This window comes from Cryptomeria japonica, chromosome 1 (genome assembly GCF_030272615.1).
Source record: "Cryptomeria japonica chromosome 1, Sugi_1.0, whole genome shotgun sequence".
Taxonomy (NCBI): domain Eukaryota; kingdom Viridiplantae; phylum Streptophyta; class Pinopsida; order Cupressales; family Cupressaceae; genus Cryptomeria; species Cryptomeria japonica.
Window position 1 is genome coordinate 22,849,462 of NC_081405.1, and position 25,063 is coordinate 22,874,524.

Below are 25,063 nucleotides of genomic sequence, written 5' to 3' on the forward strand. Positions count from 1 at the left end.
GGATCAGACTTTCAAACCTTCCAATGCAGTATTGGTTTGACTCCTGTTTTGAGGCTGTCGGGAACTCCTTAGGTACGTTTTTAATGGTGGATGAAGACTCTTTAAATCTGTTGCATACTACTTTCGCTCGTCTGTTGGTTGTGGTGGATGTTACCATGGGCCTCCCTTCTGAAATTTCTATTACATCCTCCAAAGGGAGCTAGCTTCAGTCTGTAGATTATGAAGGGATTCCTTTCAAATGTAGGCGATGTTTTAAGACAGGACATACTGTTGATTCTTGCACTAGGCTTAGGGTGAAGCGTTCAATGTCTTGGTGGAAAGAGGTTACTCTGCAATTTTATACGGTGGATAAGGTGGTAGGCGATCCGTCCCCCCCCCCCCCCCCCTCTCAATCATGGGGGATCTTTCCAGTGATAAGGGTTTGGACCCAACAATTAATATGCAAAGGGTAGTCGGTGGTTTGGGGTGTGCAAATAAAGGAGGTTCTCTTTTGGTTGGCAGCTCTACACAGGTTGGCTGTGCGTCTGAGCAGAAGATGGAGGGTGAAGCCGTGGCTGAACAGAAGTTGGAGAATGAGTCTGGTTCTCAAGGAGCTTGTTTTATAGATTTTAGGGAGGGGCACCATGCTATTCAGAAAGTGGATTGTGCTGGGATCCAAAATCTGAAGTTGCTGGAGAATGCTCAAGCAGATGGATGGATTGAGGTGAACGGAAGAAAGGTAAGAAGGGTTTGGTTGGGAGTGTCTATATTGCCCCCCCGCTGGAGGGTGGAGGTGTTCCTGGGGAGGTGGCTCCCTAATTGTAGCCACCACTGGTTCAGGCCAGTTTCAATCCCGGATCTATTAATAAAATAATCTTATTACCGACCAAAAAAAAAAGACTATCACTCCATTACCATAAAGGATCTAAGGAAAGGTAAGAATATGCATCAGGAAAATTGAGGAAGGAAACTGTAGAGATCATCAGAATACTTATTCCAGGCAGGTAGGTCATAGGTAATAATTTATCCATAGCATAGTACCTGTTGGGTACTGGTATCCTCTACGTAACCAACCAAATACATGTGACAAAGAGAGAAGAGAACCGATACAAAAGAGGGACAGAGGAGTGCAGCATTGTAACATCTCCACCCTTAGCTGTGGACTCAAGAATTATAGAAGCTGAGTATTGTCTAGCTGGTCTCATGGGACTGTCAAACCATGGAAAGAGTTGGAATGAAACAAAGACATCTGTTATGCATCCCTGGCTAGGTTGTATGCCTATAGTTGTGAGATTCTGGTTTCTGGGTCTCTTGTGTGCTTACTTCAGGTGTAAAGTGATATAATGAAGCAGAATGCCAGAGTAATTGAGTTACAATTCATAATTTTCTAAGTGCTGTTATATTCTTGTTGTTTGTCACCTAGTACTTGCTGTCGAAATATGTTTAGATGTTTAGGCTGCTAGGATTACCTGCCTTTCCCTGGGTACCTGATCGTGAACTGCATGACTCAAATAAGAGTGAAAATTTGATTTCAAATTAATTCTCATAATTTAGATCTTCAACTCAATAACTGTAAAATGTTGTTAGTATAATAGCCTGTTCACAAACATTGACCTATAGATTTTTTTAATGTTAAAAGTTCTTTGATCAAAATCCAATATTTACCATGATTAAAAATATATTTCAAGTATAGAAAATTGAATAATTTTTATTGCTCCATTTAGAAAAACCAAATCCTGGATAACCATCAATTTTCATTTGTTTAATCTTAATAGTCAATACCATACAATATGATGGATTCTATATGCTCCTTCAATAACTAATATAGAGAAGAAATATAACTCACCAGTCCTTGAAGAAAAAGATTCATCATCACCAGGATCCAGGTCCATATCCAATATCTATATCCAGCGTGCCAATTAAGGAAAAGAAGACATGTGGAAGAATACTGAACATTAGACGAGTAAAAATGAGGCTCAATGCAAATAATTCTAACTGTGACAATCCCAAATAGCCGTCTAGGGAAAACATAAACAAAAAAGTAAATAAGGAAAAGAAGTGCTAAATTTTGATCAAGCTCACCATAGCTTCAACATCAGAAAAATGTGGCAGCTCTTCATCACTGTCTGAAAAATTATTCTCTTGATTCTCTGGAAATTGGTCAGCAGCAGCTTCTTCACAACTCATCACTTGAAAATCATTCAATCCATCATCAATAGGAATAAAGGATGCCACTTGAGAGACTTGCATTATATTATCTTGAATGGCAGGTGCCCCTTCAAACTGTAAAGGTCTTGCAAAGTCTACATAGCCATCATTACCATGCAAGGGGGCATGAATGCATTTGTCCGAGGATAACAACTTAAATTTATTATTAGTAGAGTTTTCTAACATTAAAGGTACTGTTGAGATCCCTTGTTGTAAGGCAACAGGAAGACTAGAAGATGGAACCCCTGGATGAGATTCATTCTTACTTGCACCCACTTCCTCAGAAACTACAGATGGTGCAGTGAATTCTAAAATCTCCATTTTAACCTGTTGATAATCTGAAGAAGGCATATTACTCTCCTTATCTTTAAAACTGAGGGGCTGCAACTCATTAGCTGCCTGCACAAGAGTTTCTACCGTTTCAGGCTCTTCCTTGACAACAGGATATCCTTTACAGAGAGGCATTGAGTTACCCAGGTTGCCGTGCATAGATAAAGATCCCCACGCAGTAGTCTGCTCAACATAACTGGACGGAATAACACTTGATATAGATGAAGGCTCCTGATATGCTAGTGGATTGAATTCGTCATTGTCAGGCACATTAGTATCCTCTGTGTTCAATACACAATCCATAGGTCCATGAACAAATAAGTGTGGCTGACAGTTGGCATAAATATTTAAAGTCAAATCTTCTGACTTAACTGCATCATGACTCCATTCTTGACCAGCTTGTGCATTAACAGGTGAAGTGAATGCAGGTATGGATGCCACTTCAAGGCCATTAGATTCCAAACAAACAGTCATTTCCATTGCAGAGTTGTTTGAACACGGAGCCATATTGCCTGCACTCTGTGAAGGTCCTACTTGTGATTCATCTTTCATAGGAGTACCTAACATAACATATTCTGAATTGCATAGAAGCTCCTGCCCATTTCGTAATGCATACATATTTGATCCTTCACTGCAGTTAGGTAAAAAATTAGGAGCTGGTTGCTGTTGAGGTTCATGCTGCACCTTACCACATGAGGATTGGACAAGTCCGCTACTTGAAATGAGGAGCTTCTCTTTAGTAGCTAATGAGCTCAACATCACATGACCATCTCCAACGGACTCTCTAGGTCCACTTGTTCCCTCGTATTCAGTGCTTATAATTGTTTCATCAGCATTGTCCTTAATATCAACAGTCATAGAAGGCATTAAAAATGCAGGGTCACCTTCCCAATTTCCAATGCTTGCCTGTGACAACATGCCTGAGGCAGCAATGTTTTCTTCTGAAACTGCTTTTTCAAACCCTGCTGCTCTATTATATCTAGTGTCGATACTCTGGAAAGTGCCAGAATTACAATTGACTAAAGAAACTGGGTTCATATTAGGTTCATTGTTAATAATAGGAGCAGTAATGGTGTCCAAGGGCAAACTAGATTGTATGATATATGATCTATCATGAATGTTAACTGAATTGTGCACTTCTTCTTGAGGCATGTCTTCCACCAAATGATGCATATTTTCAGTAGAAATATACAGGTTGACACTATCTGTGGCAGTGACAGTTGGCATAACAGATGGATCATGCCTTGAGAAGTCAAAACAACCATTTGAAATAAGATTTAAGGGGGCAGGATTAACTTCTAAGGAATCCATATTTGTGGAAGAAAAAGCACCTGCATCACCTTCAAGTCCCCCACTAGCTAAAAAGTTAACCATTTGATTGAAGGCTTTATCTTCAATATCAAGACATTCGTCCGAAAGCCCAAAAGGCGGTGCCACAGCAGCTTCTTCAATACTGACTGCAAGAGGACCCCCTTCATACATCACAGCCCTCTCTTCCTGCACAACTTCGTTTGCGTTCCCAGTACAAATAACAACAGCGTCATTTGGGAAAAGAGAATAATCCTGTACAGGAGGAATTCTTTCTGCATCAATTCTCTTTCTCATTTGGTAGTATTGATTGCGAACATTCTGCAATTTGTGTTTCTGTGCAATATCATCTTTTCCATTCAACTTGCTAGACTGGGCCAGTTTTGAAAAACTCATATGAGACAACTCAACCTCGACCATGCTAGCAGCTGCTTTTGTTGATATTTCTGGGTTATAAAGAAGAGCATGCCACCGTTCCCGAAGTTCTCTGACTGTAAAGCGACGAGAAAATCGCACAGCACCTTTTGCAAGAGCCTCCAGAGCTGCACCAGCCTGCAATTTACTCATGAGATACTTATATGGAGCTTCTAACATGTGGCTTGCACTATCAATCACACAAAGAATATCCTACAGAAATTGTCAATTTTTATAAAGTTCACAACAAACTACCATCCAGACCATGCATATCTTTGAAAGTTGTCTTATCTCAAGAAGAAGAAATCCATAGGCTTAGATATTAGATATGATTGCTATAAATAAAAATGCAATACATACTGTTTTGATATATACAAGAGTAGAATCAATTCTGAGAAATGGAAGATATCATATCCTTAATAGAACAACTACATGGTACAGAATTTAATTTTTAGTTCCAACATCCTATAGATTGCTATAGCAATTAAGTTTGATAAATGGCCCATAATTATCTTACATTGCCACCACACTAGTAAGCCAGTTCATAAAACAATCTAGACAAAGTAAAATAATATTCAGATACTTATTAATCATTTTACCCAGCTTTCAGATGATAAAAACAAAGAAGCAAAGAAAGCAAATAAATGAAAGTAACTCACTGGGACTCAAAAGTACACTCAATTACAATTATAAGCTTCAAGGTCAGGGCAACAGAATTTGGGAATGGCAAAAAAAATCGGAATGAGGAGAAGGCAGGAGTTGGCAAAAAAAATCAGATTGAGGAGACAGCAGGAGTTGGCAAATAAAATAAGATATAAAAAACAATATTTATATTTTTAAAATACAAATAACATACACACACACACATATATACATACACACACACATACATACACATACATACACACACACACACAGTATATATATTATTATATTATTATATTATTATATATATTAAATTTAAATTTTAAAAATAATGGATATGCAACTTTAAAGAACGTAAATATGAGAATACTTTAAAAATTTAAAAACTAGCATTTTGAAGTATTGAAATAGATGTCAATGAAACCAAAGATTAATTATATTGATGTTTGAAAATCATCATCATCATATCAAAAATTATTTCAAACAATAATCACCAGGAGATGGCATACAAAGATCAAGAGGGAAATTCCATTATTTTAAGAAAAAAGTATGTCGTTCCTCAACTATGACTATATTTTCATACATGAACACATCTTAAACCTTATTATTGTTTCTCTTTGACCTATTACCTCTTTGGCATTTGATACGAAAACTTTCTGCTCTTAGAAAATTGTAACTTTTATGCCAAAGGTTAAAATTACAAGTTCTATTAGTGTAGTTTTTAAGTCTTTTAGCTTTTGTCAAAGACATATCAGCACTTTTGGAAAAGCCAGTATAATATGTATGATATATCCAAGAAACCTCTATAGAATTTTTTCTCAATTTTCAAGAAATGCTTCTAATGCAAGAAACTTCACATGAAGTCCCCTAATGTTTAGTGACATTTACATATGGGTTTCTGAGATGTGGATGCATTTCAATAGAAAGGACAAGTACCAACAAGTCAAGGCTCAAGTATCTTGGTAAGTACGTCTTTTTTGTGCTGTCATTATAGGTTAGGCATCCTAAAATCCCTTTGTAAGATTACGTATGTGTTTTTTGTGCTGTCGTTATAGGTTAGGCATCCTAAACTCCCTTTGTAAGATTGGCATTCCTCTAATTTATCAACTACTGGAAAAGCCTTGGGTAAGCTCACTCCCATTTCTCCCAAAACAACTTCTCATTTGCATCCCACTTTTGCTTGGCTGGATTTAGAATTGGATACGTTAGTGAATTTATCAAAGAAGATCAAACTAAAGTTAGAGATTGTGCTTGGAAGCAATCTTTGAATCTTGTGAGCTTAATTTTTATAAGCAAATCTTGATTTGGTTTGAGTCATGTTGCAGTGTAGCCTTGTCCACAACCTAAAAAGCAATTTGGGCCTATCTCGTGGTGGAAAAATGTAAAGCCTCAACATTTTGATTTGCCTAGCTCACTATTTTACCCACATTGGAGCATCTCCTCCTCCTAGTTTTCCAATAAGTTTGGGATGTCTCCTTAGAAACCTTCTACAATTTCATCATCATTTCCAATTTCTAGCTACCCATTGAGGGATCACCCATGACTTCTGCCCGTCAAGTAGCAACCATGCTTTGGATCCCTTTGAGGTGGGTTCCTCCCCATCCCTTCTAGTCTCAACTTATAATGCAGCAAAAAAAGTTAAATATTTTGGTCCTTGGAATTGCACATTGGTTTCTTGGATTTGGACACATGGCCTATGATCCCTCATAAGAAGGCCTTTGCCAAGCAAAAATCATCTTATCTAATGCTTCTTTGCTCCCACAAAATGAGTAGATGAGGATTCCATGATGTGGGCTAGCTCTGCCCAATTTTTATAGTCTAGTTTCCTTTATATAGTTCTAACTTCTAATCATTCAACTATTTGGATTTGTTGTTATTGTTGGGACATGGACCAGCTAGGACTCGAACCTAGGACCTTCCATACACTGTTGGAGTGCTCTACCACTAAGCTATTGGCCCCTCTTGGACCAATCCATCGTCGGTCCGGGTGTGGCTTATTTCCAACACCAACAACCCCCTTAAGCCACACCTCTTGTGTGCTTGGGGCTCCTAGCCTAGACCTAGCTCTGATACCATGTTGAGACATGGACCAGCTAGGACTCGAACCTAGGACCTCCCATATGCTGCTAGAGTGCTCTACCACTGAGCTACTAGCCCCTCTTGTACCAATCCATCATCGGTCCGGGTGTGGCTTATTTCCAACACCAACAGTTATTTTGTATGGATTATAATCTTCTCTCCATGAGTATCCTTGTAATATCCTCAGCATACCAAGTTGAAAAAAAACCATTGATTCCATAGCATTAACCAATCAAATAAACCAAAGCAAATGCATACGTAGGAGGTACATTGAGTGACAAGCTCAAACAGTAACAAATTATTGGATGCACATGTCGGCTGATGCTTGACATCAATAGAATTATTGAATTCATCTGCCTCAAACAATAAGACCCCAACTAGGTGGACATACTAGTCTTCATCAATTTATGCCAATTCCTCAAGCTCTGTATCCCTCCATGCTATTGGGTTCTCCTTGCACTACAATATTTTGGGATCAATGAGATGCAAGTCACCATGTATAGTAACAAGCTTATATGCTCTCCTAAAGGTAAGTTTGTTCCTCTTAACAAAGTGGATAAATCTATATGTTGACCAATTCCTCTCAACAACGAAGGAGAAAAAATCCTGCAAAATAAGGCACATAGCAAGTGGATGTAACAATCCCAAAGGCCAATCACCACTAGCTATCTAACCTTTCCTACACTTAAGTAGCCCTATCTATCTATATTGGACTCTTGTAGCCATCATGTTTCATAAAACCTATGCTTTGACATTTCATCAAGGTTGTGCATTTTCATGAAGGACTTAATGGAAAGGCCCTTCTTCTCCCCCATCATTGTCCCTTGAGATAACTCTACCCAACCTCTTCATGTACAATATTAGATTCACTATATATGCAGCCATGAACTCAACTTTCTCCACCTCTACTATATAATGGTATGAAGAAGAAACTCTAGAATAGAGTCTCTCTTATGAATGAAGACCAACATCTAAAGATTGTATGAATAGAAACTCTAGAAACAAGCTATTAATGTAGTCATTGATCTCCCTAAAGCTAGGACAATCAAAATGCCCATATCTAAAGACTATAAAACTTGGGACTACAAAACATATGATCTATTCCACATCTAATTAAAATACATTACTAACCACAACATACTCCACCCTCTTTTCCACTTTCTGACTTGGACTGCCCCCATGTAATCCACCCTTGTGTCATGATCGTAAGTTGCAAGGGCTCTTGCAATGCAAGCATCCTCTACAATAGAATGAAATATTAAGTAATTTGGATCTCAACTAAATTGAGAAATTTCTTCTTCAAAATGGGTTAAACAATGTCAAGGAGTGAGGCATTTGCAAATAAAAATATACACCTCCCTTGCATCCACCACAACCTTTTTGACACACTCAATTTTGTCTATGTCCTTTAGTCCATTGTCCATCAATGCACACAAAAGGTCAATGTGCCTATACATGGTTTCAGCAAATTTTTGTTCTACTTTGGACTCATATATTGCATCTATAGCCACCAATATTACAATTTAAGGACCAGCCTCCTCAATGGCATCTCTTGAGATCTTGAACTAAAACTTTGCATCCTTGTGTTTTCTTAATAATGTAAATTAAAAGTTGAAAATAAAAAGTAAAATAAAGTAGAAACTCAAAAATATTAATTTAAATTATTAAATAAAATTTTCTAACCTGATATTGGACCACTAAGCGTCATTAAGACCCTTTCTCTCACCACCTTCCCTTCTCTTGTCTTTGATTGAGCCCACATTTTCCACTCTCCACAAACCACCATGTATTGTAAAGCATTATACACCTCCAACATCCTCTCCAACAAAATAAAATAGCAAACATATCTAGTCTAAACTAATTTAAGGAATTCTTTCTTTGAATAAGATCAAAATAGTGTAAGTGAAGTGTTATGGTTGTATACAAAACATTTGTACGTCTCTAGCTTTAGCAATGCCATCTTCACCCATTCCATTTAGCCAATGTGTAATGTCCCTACTAGTTAGAGATCACTGTCCTACAAAACAAACTGTTAGAATGCAACAAATATATATATAACTAATCTAATTTGCAATTAACTTCAATTACTTAATTAAAAGTAGTCTCAATTCTTATTAATAAAAAGGATACGAATGCATTACTGGGACATGTCCTTAGGCGGTTGTAATGCCCACCTTCTTGGAACCCATCATGGTTCCAAGCCCTTACCAGGAAATCAATGGATAATTCAATTCCTGTCTTGGATGTAACATCTTACATCCAAGCCTACCAAGGAAGATCATCATATATGATCGATTCCTTGCCTTGGATGATACATCTTATCATCCAAGTCTACCAGAGAGGATCGACCAAATCCGTCTCTTCTTGGGTGAACCTTTGACACACAAGCCCTAGCATATATGCATATAAATACTCAGTATATACTGCCTACCAGGGATTATCATAATCCCTGAATTAGGCTAGGGGGATTTCTCCCATTAGCCTCCATCACATAGCCAAATTATTGTCATTCATTAATATCCAATATTTCATAACAATTTATATTTTCATTATTTAAATTATAATTTATGTCTGCCATCACCTACTTCTTTATTCCTATTATCAATTCTATATGAACAAGTAGATTGCAGATATATACACCTATATATATGTGTGTGTGGATACACACCTGTACACATATTTATATATCTGTATGAGACAATATTATAATAACAATATAATTCTGTAACATACAACATAATAATAATATAATCCTGTAACATACAACATTATAATAATAATATAATTCTGTAAAATAGATTGGAGACATACTCTATATGAGCGATCTACCAGAAGTGTTAAAGTATATATATTTGTGTGTGTGTGGCACACACGTCCACACACATATACGTACCTGTGGCGTCAACGCTATCCTCTTACCTTCCCTACCGCTTCTGCTAACGCAGCTGCAGTTCCACCGCCCTTTTCTTCCCCCCTGTTTGTTGACGGTTGCCCCTCCCTAAATACCTTTGGTATGGAATGGTTGCAGCACTTGATAGGAATAGATATATCCCTTCCCTAATCGCACCCATCCATTACTCGTACTAATTAACTTGTTATCCAAATCACACTCCTCCATAGATATTAGTTATTTGCTTATTATAAGATGAATTGATAATTGTTTGACTAATCGAACAGTATGAAGGATGTGTCTCTTCTCTCCATCACACCCCTTTGAATAATTAATCATTGGTTTTCACTCAAACAATAATCTCTTGTTGTCGGGTCATCACAGTACTAAGCACTAATGGCACGTTATGCTCCCAATCTACGAAATGTCATTGACTTAGTTTGAAATCAATCTTATAATATTTGTTTGATATGATCGAAAACACCTCTAGCGCATTAGCCCCAAAAGATGAATGAGTAAAACCATCGTCCATATTGGAATACTGACTTCCGCCTATAGTGATCTCCTTTTTGGTATTCTTCTTTAGTTTTTGGTTAGTATGAATGCCTTCTTTTGAACACTTGATACTAGTTTGGTCTCACATAGTAATAAGAGATTATGAGTATTTCACCTTATGCAATTCTTAATGAATATGAATGCATCAAGTCTGAATCATTCTACATTTTTCCCTCAACCTTTGGCCCTTGCTTTTGGACTTTGACAGATCATTGTTTACATTGCTGGTAATATATCTGATTGCTCTTTGATCATGTTTTATATGAACTTGCCCTCTATTGAATGGTTAACATAATTCCAAACGGAGGAGCAAGCTTGGAAAAGGTCTCGATGAACTCCTTTTATATTCATCAACTTGATTTTCTTTGATTTCAGTAGCCGTTACTAAGTGAATAAACGGTGGATGCTTATAAGTTTCAGCTTCAATTAAAATTTATTTATTCGTATTTAATAATAAATATTAATTAAATAATAATATTTAATAAATTACAAATATTTATTATACTAATTAAAAAATAATTATTTATATATATATAATGTTCAGAGAGGGGAAATGACACAATGTCTTTCAAAGCATGTACATAGCATTAAGTCCAAAAAATATGTTTGCAAGCACTCTCAACCATCAAACCAACTAACTTACAAACACGAGCTGAATATTTACAACTTGCACAACATTAGAAGATCCAACCTCCTCTATGGCCTCCTGCAAAATGGCAAGTTAGTAATCAGCACCCATTTGTTTCCCAAAACAATCAATAGCTCTAAGAAAGTATGAAACAACAAGACATGTAACAATAATATTAATGAGTGGCCCATGTCAAATATTAGTCCACCCATACATGACAATGCAACAACCAATCCTAATCCATGTTTGTCTCATCTCTTCCCTCAATATGTTCACCTTTCAATATTGTTCATCAAGGAAGGAGGTATGCAATCTAAATTCTCTAGAGGGAACAAAAGAGGGTCCAAATGCCATTGCATCTAGCAACATACCTTTGAAATAGGAAGACCTTGTCAAATGAAATGGGATAGCATGGGCATTAAAATATTGGCCACTAAATCACCGTCTTGCTCACGTTTTTTCAAATTCATTAGCTCTACCACTGTATTTTTTCCACCTACAGTAGAAGTGGCCTTCCTCTTCCCTCTATCACAAGTCTCCAACTAATACATTGAAATAGTCATATTGAACAATTGATTGCAATGTTGTTGATGATTGTTTCTTACACTTAGTAGTACTAGTAATTTTTTCCTCACTCACTCCAACTAACCTCACTATTTCAACCTGTTATTCCAATATTATATCTACACAAACTCTAACCCCATGTCCACTCACCCAATAAATAGTGTGCAACCATACAATAGCTCCCATGTGTTGTGACGTATTCACACATCGCCCCATTGCAAATGGGGACCCCTACCTTTTTTGCTTTCTGGGGTTTGTTCCTAGATCTTTTAGGGTTTTGTCTATTAGCCTTTGCATGTTGAGTGTTGCCAGAGGGATCACTAAGATAGCAGGCTCTGTTTTAACTAAAGGTGAGTCAGTGGATGCTTTGGGTTAGGGTCATCTTTGAAAGTCTTCCTTAGGACAAAGTTTTGCTCTTGTTGCTACTTGTGTCTTGTTTGAGTTTGAGGAGGTCAATGAAGCTTGGTGAGTGAATATCCTCTTTGAAGGTCTGAGTTAGGTCAAGTTGGTGAGTGATGAACTCTGGAATGTCATCCTGATCTTCAAATGTCTTGAAATTTGGTTGTTTGGAATGTCATCCTGATCTTCAAATGTCTTGAAATTTGGTTGTTTGGAATGTCATCCTGACCCTGAAATTTGACTGTCTGGAAAATTGAAGAATCCTCCAAAAACTAGATTTTGCATTATAACTCCTGGAGGTCCGAAACCACTCTCAAACATCCTGACAGTATACATGGAATATAACTTAAAGTATAAGAAAGAAGAAAGATATAAGAAAATGTCACATATACTTAAATGTCATATTCCATATATGAATCTTGACGAAGAGACCAAAATGTCAAATTTTGCTCCTGACCCTTCCAACGGGTCTAAAGCGAATTCCAATTTCGCTCCTGACCCTTCCAAAGGGTCTAAAGCGAATTCCAATTTCGCTCCTGACCCTTCCAAAGGGTCTAAAGCGAATTCCAATTTTGCTCCTGACCCTTCCAAAGGGTCCAAAGCGAATTCCTCTATAGGACATTCTACTTTGATCCAAACTTAGAGCTAACTCATTCCTAGGCATTATTGAGGGCAAAACACTTATTTGGAGTGAAGAAATATGAAAATGAAGTCAGGATTTGAGCATAAGGAGGAATTTCGCTCCTAACCCTTCCAAAGGGTCTAGAGCGAAATTCATATGAGACCCTTTTTTCTTCACAAAACCTTCAAGTGAATGCTAACTTGGACTGGAGGATGATCAAGAGAGGCCTAATAAGTTATATCCAAGCCAAAGAAGGGACGAAAAAGGTGAAAATGAGCCTAAAATGAGAATTGCACTCCTGACCCTTTCATAGGGTCCAGAGCGAAATTCACTTTTCCTCTATTTTGCTCTTTGATATGGCCAAGTTTTGGATTTTTGAGGCATGGTTGAGGAGGCTTTGATGCATATTTGCCTTTGAGAAGAGGTTTGAGGTGATGAAGTGGTAGAAATCAACCTAAAAGGAAAATTTCACTCCTAACCCTTCCAAAGGGTCCAGAGCGAAATTCTCTATAGGTCCTGTCCTTGGCCTAGGTCCAAAGCGAAATCCTCAGTTTGACCCCCTATCTTGCCTAAAATGATGAAAATGACCTTGTCTTGAGCTAGTTTGATGGTGGATTCACTTATATGTGGAGAAAGGAGCTTGAATTTGATCAAGTTTGAAGGAGAATCGGATGAAGGAAGTGGAAAACCAACCAAGAATGTGGATTTCGCTCCTAACCCTTCCAAAGGGTCCAAAGCGAAAATCCCCATAGACCTCATTTTCTTCCTTGTTTTGGCCAAGTTCTTAGTTTCTAAGGCATGTTAGAAGGTGGATTAACATGTTTTTGCCTTAGGGAGTGACTCAAAGTGAAAATGTGAAGGATTTTAGCCTAAAATAGAAATTTTGCTCCTGACCCTTCCAAAGGGTCCATAGCGAAATTCTTGGAAACTCCTATTTTCTTCTTGGATGAGGTCAAGACAGTGGTTCCTATGGCGTAGGTGCAAGTAGAGTGGTGTATTTTTGCCTTGCAAGGAAGATTGGAGTTGAAAAGATGAAGAGTTAAGCCTAGAATGTGGATTTCGCTCCTGACCCTTCCAGAGGGTCCAGAGCGAAATTCCCCAAAACCTCCCTTTTTTATCAATTTTGTGCCAAGCCAAGTGTGGGTTAGGGTGAATTAAGATTGGCGATGTCCTTAAGCATGGCTATGAGTTGCTAGTGATCACCAAATGTGAAGGATTTTGGCCTAGAAGGAGAATTTCGCTCCTGACCCTTCCAAAGGGTCCAAAGCGAAATTCTTAAGAGCACCTATTTCCCTTTCAAAACAAGTCAAGTTCTTGGTTTCCTTAGTCTCGATTGAGGAAGAGAGGGCAAGTGCTGCTACAAATGGTCACTTGCATAGTGCAGCTAATGCGAGTGGCACTGATGCTGCCTGTGTTCTCACAAACCAATGGATGGCATTGATGCTCTTGATGAAGAACAACATGATAATTTGTATCAATTTTCCATAAGCAGTTGTACTTCATTTCTCTTCAACATTTTTACAATTGCAATTGAAATATCAAATATCACCTATGTTCTGTGTTTGATTTTGTATATTTTGCGCACATAATGTACATAAGTGTGTGTAGTGTACACACATGCATATATATGTCTGTCTGTATGTATGCATGTTATGTATGGCTGAAACCAGCTCTACCGAACTTGGCGAAATTTGGCAAACTGCCAAACCTGAAACAGAAACACGGTTTTTAATGAGATCATACATCATAATCAACAATGAGTGTTATACTCCTTGATCAGTCATCCCACATCAAAGCATTCTACAGAGAACAAGATAGGGCATCATATACCTTATTTTAGCACAAGTAAACATATGCCCTATTCCATGAAATTGGAATTTAATAGAAACCTTTTCAAGATACAAGAGCATTGAAATTCAAATAGCATAATCTCTGAAGGAACTAAATACTCTTAATTATGTTTAAAGCAACGATTCTCAGTGAAACAATATTGAACTTGTTCAAAAACCTGAAGAGTAACCCCAGTTCCAGGCTGCAAAATATGCCATGCAATCAGTTCCTTAGCATAAAAAATTTAATAGATTCTAGATTCTCCTTCAAATGGTTAAAGATTGATCACAAAAAACAGGTACATTGTAGAAATAAAACGTACTATACATGTATAATGTAATAGCACAATCCATAAATGTCTAGGACAAAAAACTAATAGCACAAAACTAATAGCACTTAACAAATTTATCATTTTAAATAATAATCTGAGGTTCAGACCAATAACATATTCTAGGGTATTGATACCAAAGGAATTATCAGATACAGCATGATTAAAATTCAATAAGGCGCAATAGACTTGCTTTACAGTTTACATAATCTAGAACCAAATATAATTACAAGATGTATCATATCAAAAGCCAAAAATATTGATCACCTCTACCGCATTTTTGAGCACCAAATCATCTTCGGCGGTCCAAATGCTGAAGTTGGGAGGGCAGATATCTGACATAGTATGATGTGTTGGAACCAGTTCAGCAGATTCATTGTAAGGAATTGATAATTCTGCCTCATTTCTGTTGCACTTATCTACACGTGAACATTTCAATTTTAGTTAAACACTTTATCTCGCAACTTCTTTTAGCAGTGATTGTTTGACCATATGCATGATTTTTGTACAAGTTTTACAGGGATGGTAGATACAATCACACATTATTCATAATCAATATAACAAACTGATTCACTGGATACAAGATAAACAACAAAACCAAATGATATCAAATGATGAAAAAGAGAAAAAAAATGTACTTATAAAACTACATCCACAGATAACCAAAAACCATCCAAAGGGACTCGAACATTATAAACATGTTACGTATAATCAGAACTTAAAAGTGTTGGAATAGTTGTCATTGATGTCAAAAATGAAAGACATAAATATCATTGATGTAAAAGAAAAAATTAATGAATGACAAATGAGCATGAGTGAAGATAACATATTTGAAGTAGAAGACAAGCTTTCATCCATGTTGCTAGAAGTGGTACTACGAGAGCTGTGAACATACAACTTATAAAGATATGAATTATGCAAGGAAGCTTGAAGACAAAAGGACAGAACATAAGACATGTCACAAAAGTGCAGAACATATTATAAGGGAAGGCAGAGACTACATATGATGGTCATGACAACGACCTTACCAAGAATGATTGACTCATACAAATAAGTCGGCAACTTCAGATCTGATGGGATGTTCAAGTATGTGTGTGGCAATAAGGAGGAGACTATATTAAAAGAGCCTTAATATATTGGCAACCTCAGTAACTAATGCATAGACAGCGATATTATTAATAGCAGAGTTTGATATAGTGGCCGCTGTAAGGAGCAAGCCCAATACTATTAGACATCAATGAAGATATTCTAAGGTGGTTCAAAGCATGAAAAGGACAGATTGACTTTGTTTGAAGAAGTATTACAAAGGATCACTAAAGGTGGCATTCACTGATAAAGAGATATATGAGGCGGCAGCAATAACACCAATACAGCGATAAATAAAAATGGAGTCGTTGATATAAAGGAAAGCATGGGTAATGTGATTTCATTAGCAAGCAACTTAATGTTACAGCCAATATAATAGATTATGAATAAGCAGCAATGACATAAGAATTTGCAGCAACAACCAGACTTGTTTGACTTTATGAGCAGCGAATATATAAGGTCTTTGAGTAGCAATATAATTAAGATGGCAATTATAATACATAAGAACAATGATTTGTCATCTTCTATCGACCTCCTTAACATTATAATAATAGTGGTTGATTATAATTGTTAACAAGCAACAGTTTCAAGTCTATGGAGTTCCTCACGATGGCAAGAAAGAAAGGCAGCGCTTAGAATGGAATGATTAAAGAGACATTTGTTGAGTCTCCAAAACAACACTAATTAAGGTGTTCAGAGATTAATAAAATAAACAATATACTTTATCAAGAAGTGCGATTTGTTTGAGATTAATGAAGTTTGTTAAGAGCTGAGTATGAAAGGTTGTAATTAATAAAAAGGTGGCAATCATAGACACACACACACACACACACACATATATATATATATATTTGAAAAGTGTTGAGTTGGTGAGTAGAGCATGAAATCTTTTTAAAAAAAAGAGAGCAGAGCATAAAGGACATAAATATTAGAACAGAAAAGGGTATATGTTAAAAAGGTGTATGAGTTTATACAAGATGTCTCTCTTGAAAAGGATTGAGAAGAAGAAGATATGAGCATAATTGCATCAGATATGTGAAGATTTTATGAGATCTGTGAGGAGGATCTTGTGCAGAGACAAATCAGACTTTGGAACAACATCAAGAAGTATAATAAAAAATGTTTGTGAGAAATAGTATGACAGATTTATAGAGAAATAAATGAAGATTCAAGAGCCAATTGCAAAGAGTTTCATGAGGAAATTATTAGCAGATTTATGACGATCTTGTGGAGGAAATAGTAACCAGATTTTATAACAGATTTGAAAGAGTAGTGTGTGGATATGTGTGGAGTAAGAGGAATGAAATAAAAAAATAAATTTTGGATGAGTGCGTGGAAATTTGAAGATGTATACAGCAAAATAAGAAATTAAGATGAAGCAGATATAAAGAGTACATGCAGACATAAAGAAAATAAATTCAGATATACAAAAGGAACATGAACAGGCTGAATAAGAATATATAGAAGATTATTCCAGATTTGTGAAGGCTTTATATGGGCAGACTTATGATAGTTTTATGGCAGAGTTATAGAAAAGAATGTGTGCAGATTGGAGAACAGAATGTAAGAGAGTTTTGTGGCAGATTTGTGATCATTTTGAGAAGGTGATTGTAACAATTTGAGGAAGAGAACTATAGAAGATTTGTTGAAAACAATGTAACGGATTCGTGGAGGAGATTTATAGTAAAAGTGTGGATCCATCATTCGTTGTAGTAGCAGCATTTAGAATGTGGAAACAAAATTCAGATTTGGGAGTTGGTGCTTCCAGTAGGTTGGTGCTCACAAACGTAAGGGTTGGTGCCTACAAACATTGTAAAAGAAGAACTATATAAAAGCATTAATTTGCCAAGGTTTTCTCCCATTTGGGTTTTGTTGACGTGTATTTTGTACACAATCATACACAGAATAAAATACCGACAGGCATCTTATCCTCTCTTGAGAAAATAGTCTCTAACTGCTGAAGATCTGCAAAAAGGATCAGTTAGATGGACTCCAAGGTTCTTTTAGTGGGGTCTCCACGTGTGGACAAGCTTTTTAGTGGTATGATGTGATTTGCTGTTTCCTTCAAGGCGTCTTACGGATTCAAAGGTTCGAAGATTTTACTAAACTAAAAGGAACTTTCAAAAAATGGCAAAAGGACAGGGTTTAAGGAAGTCTAATCTAGCCTAACCCTATGAACGACTTAGCATGAATGAGATTTGGCAAGATTCAACCAACTTCAATTTTGCCATAAGATAACAACTCAATTGAAATTAGTGCGATCTTCTAAGGTAATAATGGTATTCAATGCATCAAAGACCAAGGACACTACTACGAAGGTACATATCCTAGATACGAAAATGCTTGAAGGTTAAGGACTCAAAATGTTTTCCAGTCGACCACACAAGGCGTTCCTACAATCAGCAAGAAGCTAGTGGTTTGGATAGCGAATCCTACCAAATATCAAATCTCACACTTAGCCTTTCAAATTAACAAACTACTTTGATTGAGCGTGATTCAAGTACATCCAACAACCATGAAGATAACTTAAGAAATTTGCAACAAAACACCATAACTTCAATATTTTATTGATTTCCAAGTCATCATATACAACAATTGCTTGAATTTCTCTCTTCAAGACTCAATCTTGCTACAAAATAAAAATTGCTTACAACTCTAATCTCTCTATTTCACTCTTATCTGACTATTCGACCATTAACTAACACCAAATGAAATGAAAATGGGGGTATAAATAGCATCCCCAGTTACAATGAAAGGTCCAGATTGAAAGTAAATCAATGGATAAGATCATGACACCTAAACCCTAATTAGGGTTTGTTACAAATGACCTGCTTTTTACTGAACAATATTAAATACATAGCCAAATATTAAATTTGGCACAAAAATCTAGGAGGTATCAACCAATGAGAAATAAGATGTCATGTCATCTGTAACAACCTTTCATCTAGAATCTTATTCCCTTTCCAATTCTCTTTCTTAGCATATGCAATGAATTTTGTCACGATTCCTTCGATTTCTGTGCTTGGAATCTCGGGAAGATTCTTGATACTCTCTTCTAAGTGGATAACCTGATCAAATGCATCTAGAAGAGCTGTGTCCCAAGTAGGTTCAAGTTCCTTTGTTCTATCAATCAGGAGCATGGTGGCATACATCTGATCATACTGCTCATCTGTAACATCTGCGTCCTTGCGAAAGATGATCTTGATTCTATCTTCAAATTCTTGTAAATCCACATCTGTCTCGACCTCGATCCTTCTGCCAAGAATGGTACGAAGTACCTCAAATACTCTGTCCTGGATCGGATTGATCACCTCCTCAACTTGGCCACATCTAACACTGATGTCCTCAAAGAGAACACTCTTTATATGGAGTAAGGTTGACCACTGAAACAAACTGTGAGAATCACCTTCTAAGATCCTCTCTTGTGCTAAAATTCTTCTGGATGTGTGTCTTATAACTTTCAGGACAGGGATGACAACGTCCTTGGTATGGGCAAACGCAGCTACTGTTGCCATCAATCTGTGAATAATCTCAAGAACTTGGATAGCCTGGTGGGTGATCTTCGACATCCTTGTAACAAACTCAATGGCCACCGTGTGAGATCTATCCATCCAACCACATGTACGCTGGACCAGGTTCCTGAATCTTTCTGCTTCATTGATTGATTGAAGGGGCAATGCCTGCAATGGTGATCTAACTGGATCCTGACGTCCCAAAGGTTCATTGATGTGACTGAAATATGTCCTCCATGCACCGACCTCTCTCTCAAGCTTTCTATTCTTTTCCACTTCTTCTCTAAGCTTGTCTTTCAATGCCTCAAATGTGTCGGTGGCATCATCTAAAGTCTGCTCTGCTGTGGAAGGTCCTAACTCAATAGTCTGTATATGATAGTCCTCTGCTAGGATCTCACCCTCATATTTGTCTGCTGCCGGTGTAGCTATCTGCAATTTTCTAGATCCAGTCTCATCCCGAATCATCTTGGACATCTTTGTAGCCTTCTTCTTTTCTGTTGTCATATGTGAACGTCCAACGAGGCTCTCTAGATCAATTGCACTGTCCTCGTCCTCTATTACGATCACCTTAGTCAATCTTTCCTTCAACCAATCTGGGATATTTGATCTTGTCTCTTGAACTTGAATCTCTTTATGTACTATTTCTTCTTGTCTGGGAGGAGATGTTACTTCATTATCATTATCTAAATCATAGTCTTGGAGAGATCCATCGGATGAAACATGCTGTGCCTGTCCTTCCTCCTGTCTATCATTCTGTACCATCGATTCCATGGATTCTTCCACTCGAACTGTTCTATCTTCTGGTCTGGAAGAAGTACCTGGTGTTTGATCTTTGTTGGCACCTTGCTTTTTCTTGGAAGACTCTTTCTTTTCTGATCTTTCCTTTCTCTTCGAACCTCTCAAATGGAGATTGCCCTCACTGGCACATCGAAGGTTACCTTCACCTGAATTCCTAGGATTAGGATTGCCTTCACTAACACTGGCTCCACCTTCGGCTGGTTTCTCTTCCAAAGTAAAAGACATGGCTATGCCTTGTTCTCTCAACTTTTGATGCTGAACGTCTACCCATCTGCGAGTACAAGACAAGACTGGTGCCATCAAATCATCTAAATCCACGGCCTCGGGCTCATTCCAATTCAAACTTATTGTCTTGCTTTCTCTATCATATGAAGATTGGATGTGCCTGCCGTTGTCCTGAGCTTGGTCGGCTACTCTGTAAATCTTACATTTCCTGATGAAATCCAAAGGCAATCTAGAATGTACCTTTCGTTTCACTTCGAGATCATCTAGGAGATTCATCATAAAATCTTCAATCTGGTACTCATGTCTAAATCTTCTACCGACCGTCTCCTCTAAATGTCCATGTGGATCAAAACTATTCCTCCAAGCAAAAGATGAAAAAGGATACAAGGCTAACTCCTTCTCTGCGTCATCCATGGCTAAGACATTAGGACATACCTCAACTGAATTACCCAAAATAATAGGTACCTGAACTCCATTCTGATGTCTGTGTCTGAATGCCTTCACATATGCTGCCAACTGCCTCGTTACTTCAAGTAACACAATTCTATCTGTCGGGTACCTCGGCAACATGTATGGAGGTAAAGGACATCCATACACTCTAATGTAAGTGAACTTGGGAAACTGAATGAACCAAGCACCGTACCTCTTAATGAATTCCTGGGCATCTTGAGATAATCTGTTGTGAATCCCTCCTTGCAACGTCCTTGTGATGTTCATCGTGAAAGTATCATTGATTAACTTGTAGTTCTTCCCTGGTGGATGATGCAAGTAGGTATAGGATTCACAAACTCTGACCTCGCCGGGTCCTCTTCCAATCACTCCCCTGTGAGGTAGTCCTGCGTACTCAACACTCCTGATTAAGGCATAGATGACGTATGAACTCATGTGGAAGGACTTAGTAGCCCTGAGTCTTCTCAACTGTACGTCCAAGCAATGGCTAATTATCCTAGCCCAATGTATTGTACCCTTTCCTTGAACAATCACCTGGATGAAGTAAAACATCCATTTCTCAAAATAGAAGGCATGAGGTGCTCCTGTGACTCTGTTGAGCATGGTGATCAAATCTCTGTACTCCTCTTGGAAATCAATCCTGTGTGGTGTGTTTGGTACTTTGCTCAGACGGGGACGACTCTTGAGTAGCCAGTTCTTGTTGATTATGCTTAGGCAAGCATCTGGATCATCATCGTACACTGATCTGGCTCCTTCAATGCTCTTGTATATCATGTCCCTGTGCTCTGGAAGATGGAAGGCTTCACTTATGGCTTCCTCTGAAAGGTACGCCAAAGTGTTTCCTTCGTTGGACACAATTGTCCTGGACTGTGGATTGTAATGACGGGCACACTCGATCATTAACTCGTGGCACTGAATGGCTGGAGGAAAACCGGCCGCCTTAATGATGCCACTCTCTATTATTCTCCGGGCGACAGGTGATGGCTTGCCGATGTAAGGGACCTCTCGGAACTTCTTCGTGCTAAAGTTCCCCAAGTTTGTATCTCCAATGTTGCTCCACTTGGACACGATCTTGGTCTCCACTTCTTCAGTCTTCTGATCTTCTTTCATGAGAGCCGAGCGACTGGTGGATGCTCCCGCCTTTGGGGTCGCCATACCTACACAACATTTCATTATAAGAAATAGATTTTGCAATAAATAACGTAAATAAGAGAGATAAATTTTAGGAAATCTCATGATAAGTCTCTAGAGTTATCATTTCCTAAAATACAACGATTGAGCTAAGGGAAATTCAAGAATCAAAATTTCAAAATTTGAAATATGACGATGAATGAATAAAGCAATAACAATTAAATCGCCATACCTCGATAGAGAGCTAACTCTAGAATGCAAAAACAAAATTTGCCTAGGCAAAATTGAGGTATAAGATAATCTTCAATATGATCTCCTCAAAATTGACTTCGCCACCTCTGGACAGAACGTGATCTTCAATTATCGCCTTGGACGTGGTCTTAAATGATCTTCAAATTCGCCCTTTGGCGTGGTCTCCAAATTCGCACCACCTTTTGATTGCTTACGCCACCTTGGATGGAATTCGCACCTCTTCAAACACACTTCGCACTCCACACAAGATGATACTAGCGCCACCTTTGGATGAATGAAACTCGCGCCACCTTGGATAATATTCGCACTATCTTTGAACACACTTAACACTTTCCTTCGTCTTCCTTAATTCGCATGTAGAGAGGTAAAATAATGATGTGAAAATAATAGTTTTCACCCCCCTATATATAGCGCTTGCATCTCTCCATTTGCTAAGGCCGACTTGGTAAAATATAACAATTTCAAACGATTTTTAAATGATTTTTTAATTAAATAACAAGGCTGACCTCCATATATGGGCGCTCCAATTCGATTTTTTTTTATTAATTAAATAAGTAATTATTAATGCCTTGCGTTTTTTATTTGAGAATTTCGATTTTAAATAAAGGCAAAAAATAATTAATAAGAGATAACGCCATATTAAATGCCAAATAGAAATGAATTTTCAATTTTTTAAATTGATTTAGCATTTAAAGCAAATTCGAATTGTTTTAATTTGGCGCCAAAAATATGAAAATAAAGGGACGTACCTCATCGCTCTGGTCCCTTGGAGAGGGACAGGAGCGATTCACCATCTTTGGCATGATTCTTGCGTTTTCAACGTTCAACTCCTTCATCTCCATGTTGATTTTGCGATGTTTGTTGGGTCCTTCAAATTTGAATTTCATTCTTGTGCGAGCAAGTGCATCTCATGACCATTATCGCCCTGGTCCCTTGGAGAGGGACAGGAGCGATCCTAAGTTTTTAGCTTGAAATTCTCCATTTTGGTACGATCCTCTCCTTGTATCATCTTCCAAATGCCATTTAAAATCCTGTGCGTCCTTGTCTTAACGTGACTTTCAAAGAATGTCATGTGTTTTGTCTAACATCGCCCTTGTCCCTTGGAGAGGGACAGGAGCGATCTCCATGTCTTCACGTTCATCTTGTATCTTTGACCTTCAAACCTTCATTGTAAGGCGAACAATATCATTGCTTGTGTCCTTTGCGCTTATTCCATTTGTCTTCATTATGTGTTTGGACGTATTAAAGGGACCATCGCCCTTGTCCCTTGGAGAGGGACAGGAGCGATCTATTATTTCTCCTTGATCTTGGCGACTTTTAAACTTCGATCTCCTTTGCAATGTCCTTCAAACGTCGTCCTTCGCACTTCCTAACCCCGCTTCGCCTTGATCTTTGAAGGAACGTGAGTGTTTTGATAGTATCGCCTTGGTCCTTGTCCAAAGGACAGGAGCGATCTTGACTTTTTCACGTTCAATATGCATTTTTGACCTTCGATCTTCCATTGTGATGTTTTCCAAACGCCGTCCCTTGTCTCGCTTAACCTCGCCTTGTTTCGATTTTGGAGGAATATGAGCGCTTTTGATAGGATCGCCCTGGTCCTTGTCCAAAGGACAGGAGCGATATGAGCTTTTACCTTGATTAGCAATGTTTGGACGTTTAAAACTCTTGTATGTTATCATCAAATGATGGCTTGAACCTTGTTTATCCTTATGGAATCTTGACTTAGCACGTACTTGAAGCAAAACGAAGGATCCAAAGCAAATCGCCCTGGTCCCTTGGAGAGGGACAGGAGCGATATGGTCCCTAGGTCAATTTTGGTGATTATTTAACGTTTGAAATCTTCATGCATCACCCTTCCACCTTTCCGTGGACCCTCTAAGACCTTGCGAAATCTTGTCCTTACGTAAATCTTGCTCAAAATGATCAATACATCTAACATCGCTCTGGTCCCTTCCTGAGGGACAGGAGCGAAGTTCATCATTATGTGCTTGTTCTTGTTTTTATCAACTTGCCATCATCTTCATTACGTGAAATGATGTCTTTTCGACCTTCTTGGTTGCTCGAAACTTGTTTGCCTTTTGAAATTTACGCCATTATGTAGATATCGCTCTGGTCCCTTCCCATGGGACAGGAGCGATCTGGGTCTTGTGGCCTTCATTTCACTTTGTCACCTTCCAAATTTATATTCAACGGACTCGTCCTTCTTCACTCTATTCGCCCATGCCTTGACATTGTTTGTAATTTTGCAAAAAAGGCAATTATATCAAAAATCGCTCTGGTCCCTTCCTGAGGGACAAGAGCGAACTAGGCATTTAACACTGGTATGGACGTCCCAAAAATCTTCAATTTATATTCAATGCGTTCATCTCATGTTCTCCTTTGTTTTTGAACGTAAACTTGCCTTGACCTTTGTCTGGATTTTGCAAAATGAAGGAAATCGCTCTGGTCCCTGGGAGAGGGACGAGAGCTACAAGGTACTTCGCCCTGGTCCCTTGGAGAGGGACAGGAGCGATTTGGTCAATATAGGTCATTCTCCTTCGTTTCTGCATCTCAAATTATATTCATTTGGCAAAGCCTCTTCCTTTGGACGTCCTCAAATTGCTAAGTCATCAAAATCTTGCAAGGACGAGGCGAAATTTGATTTGTAGCTCCGGTCCTTCACTGAGGGACAGGAGCGATTTTCCTCCTGGAGGCCTTTCTATGCTCACGAAAATCTTCAATTTATATTCAATGGAAAGATCTCGTCGTTCTCCATCACTTCAAACGTAAAACTCGTCTGGACTCTGCAAGGATGATGAGATATTTGAAATTGAGCTCCCGTCCTTCACTG

The 25,063-nt window shown here is 38.0% G+C and overlaps 1 protein-coding gene across 11 annotated transcripts in view; it reads right to left on the reverse strand.

Moving 5' to 3' along the window:
- LOC131028707 (uncharacterized) overlaps positions 1-25,063 on the reverse strand; it is a 148,113-nt gene that overhangs the window by 62,199 nt on the left and 60,851 nt on the right. For 7 of the 11 annotated variants that reach the window (XR_009102637.2, XR_009372039.1, XR_009372038.1 and 4 more), the window contains exons 3-5: positions 15,047-15,198; positions 2,062-4,377; positions 1,826-1,880 (exon numbers count right to left, since the gene is read on the reverse strand). Coding sequence is in view for 6 of the 11 variants with exons in the window: in XM_057959039.2 (XP_057815022.2) it covers positions 1,826-1,880; positions 2,062-4,377; positions 15,047-15,198 (2,523 nt within the window). In the remaining 5 variants the exon portion in view is untranslated. Of the gene's footprint in view, positions 1-1,825; positions 1,928-2,061; positions 4,378-15,046; positions 15,199-25,063 lie in introns of those variants that run through there. The other 4 variants (XR_009102638.2, XM_057959041.2, XM_057959044.2 and 1 more) reach the window with 3 other exon arrangements.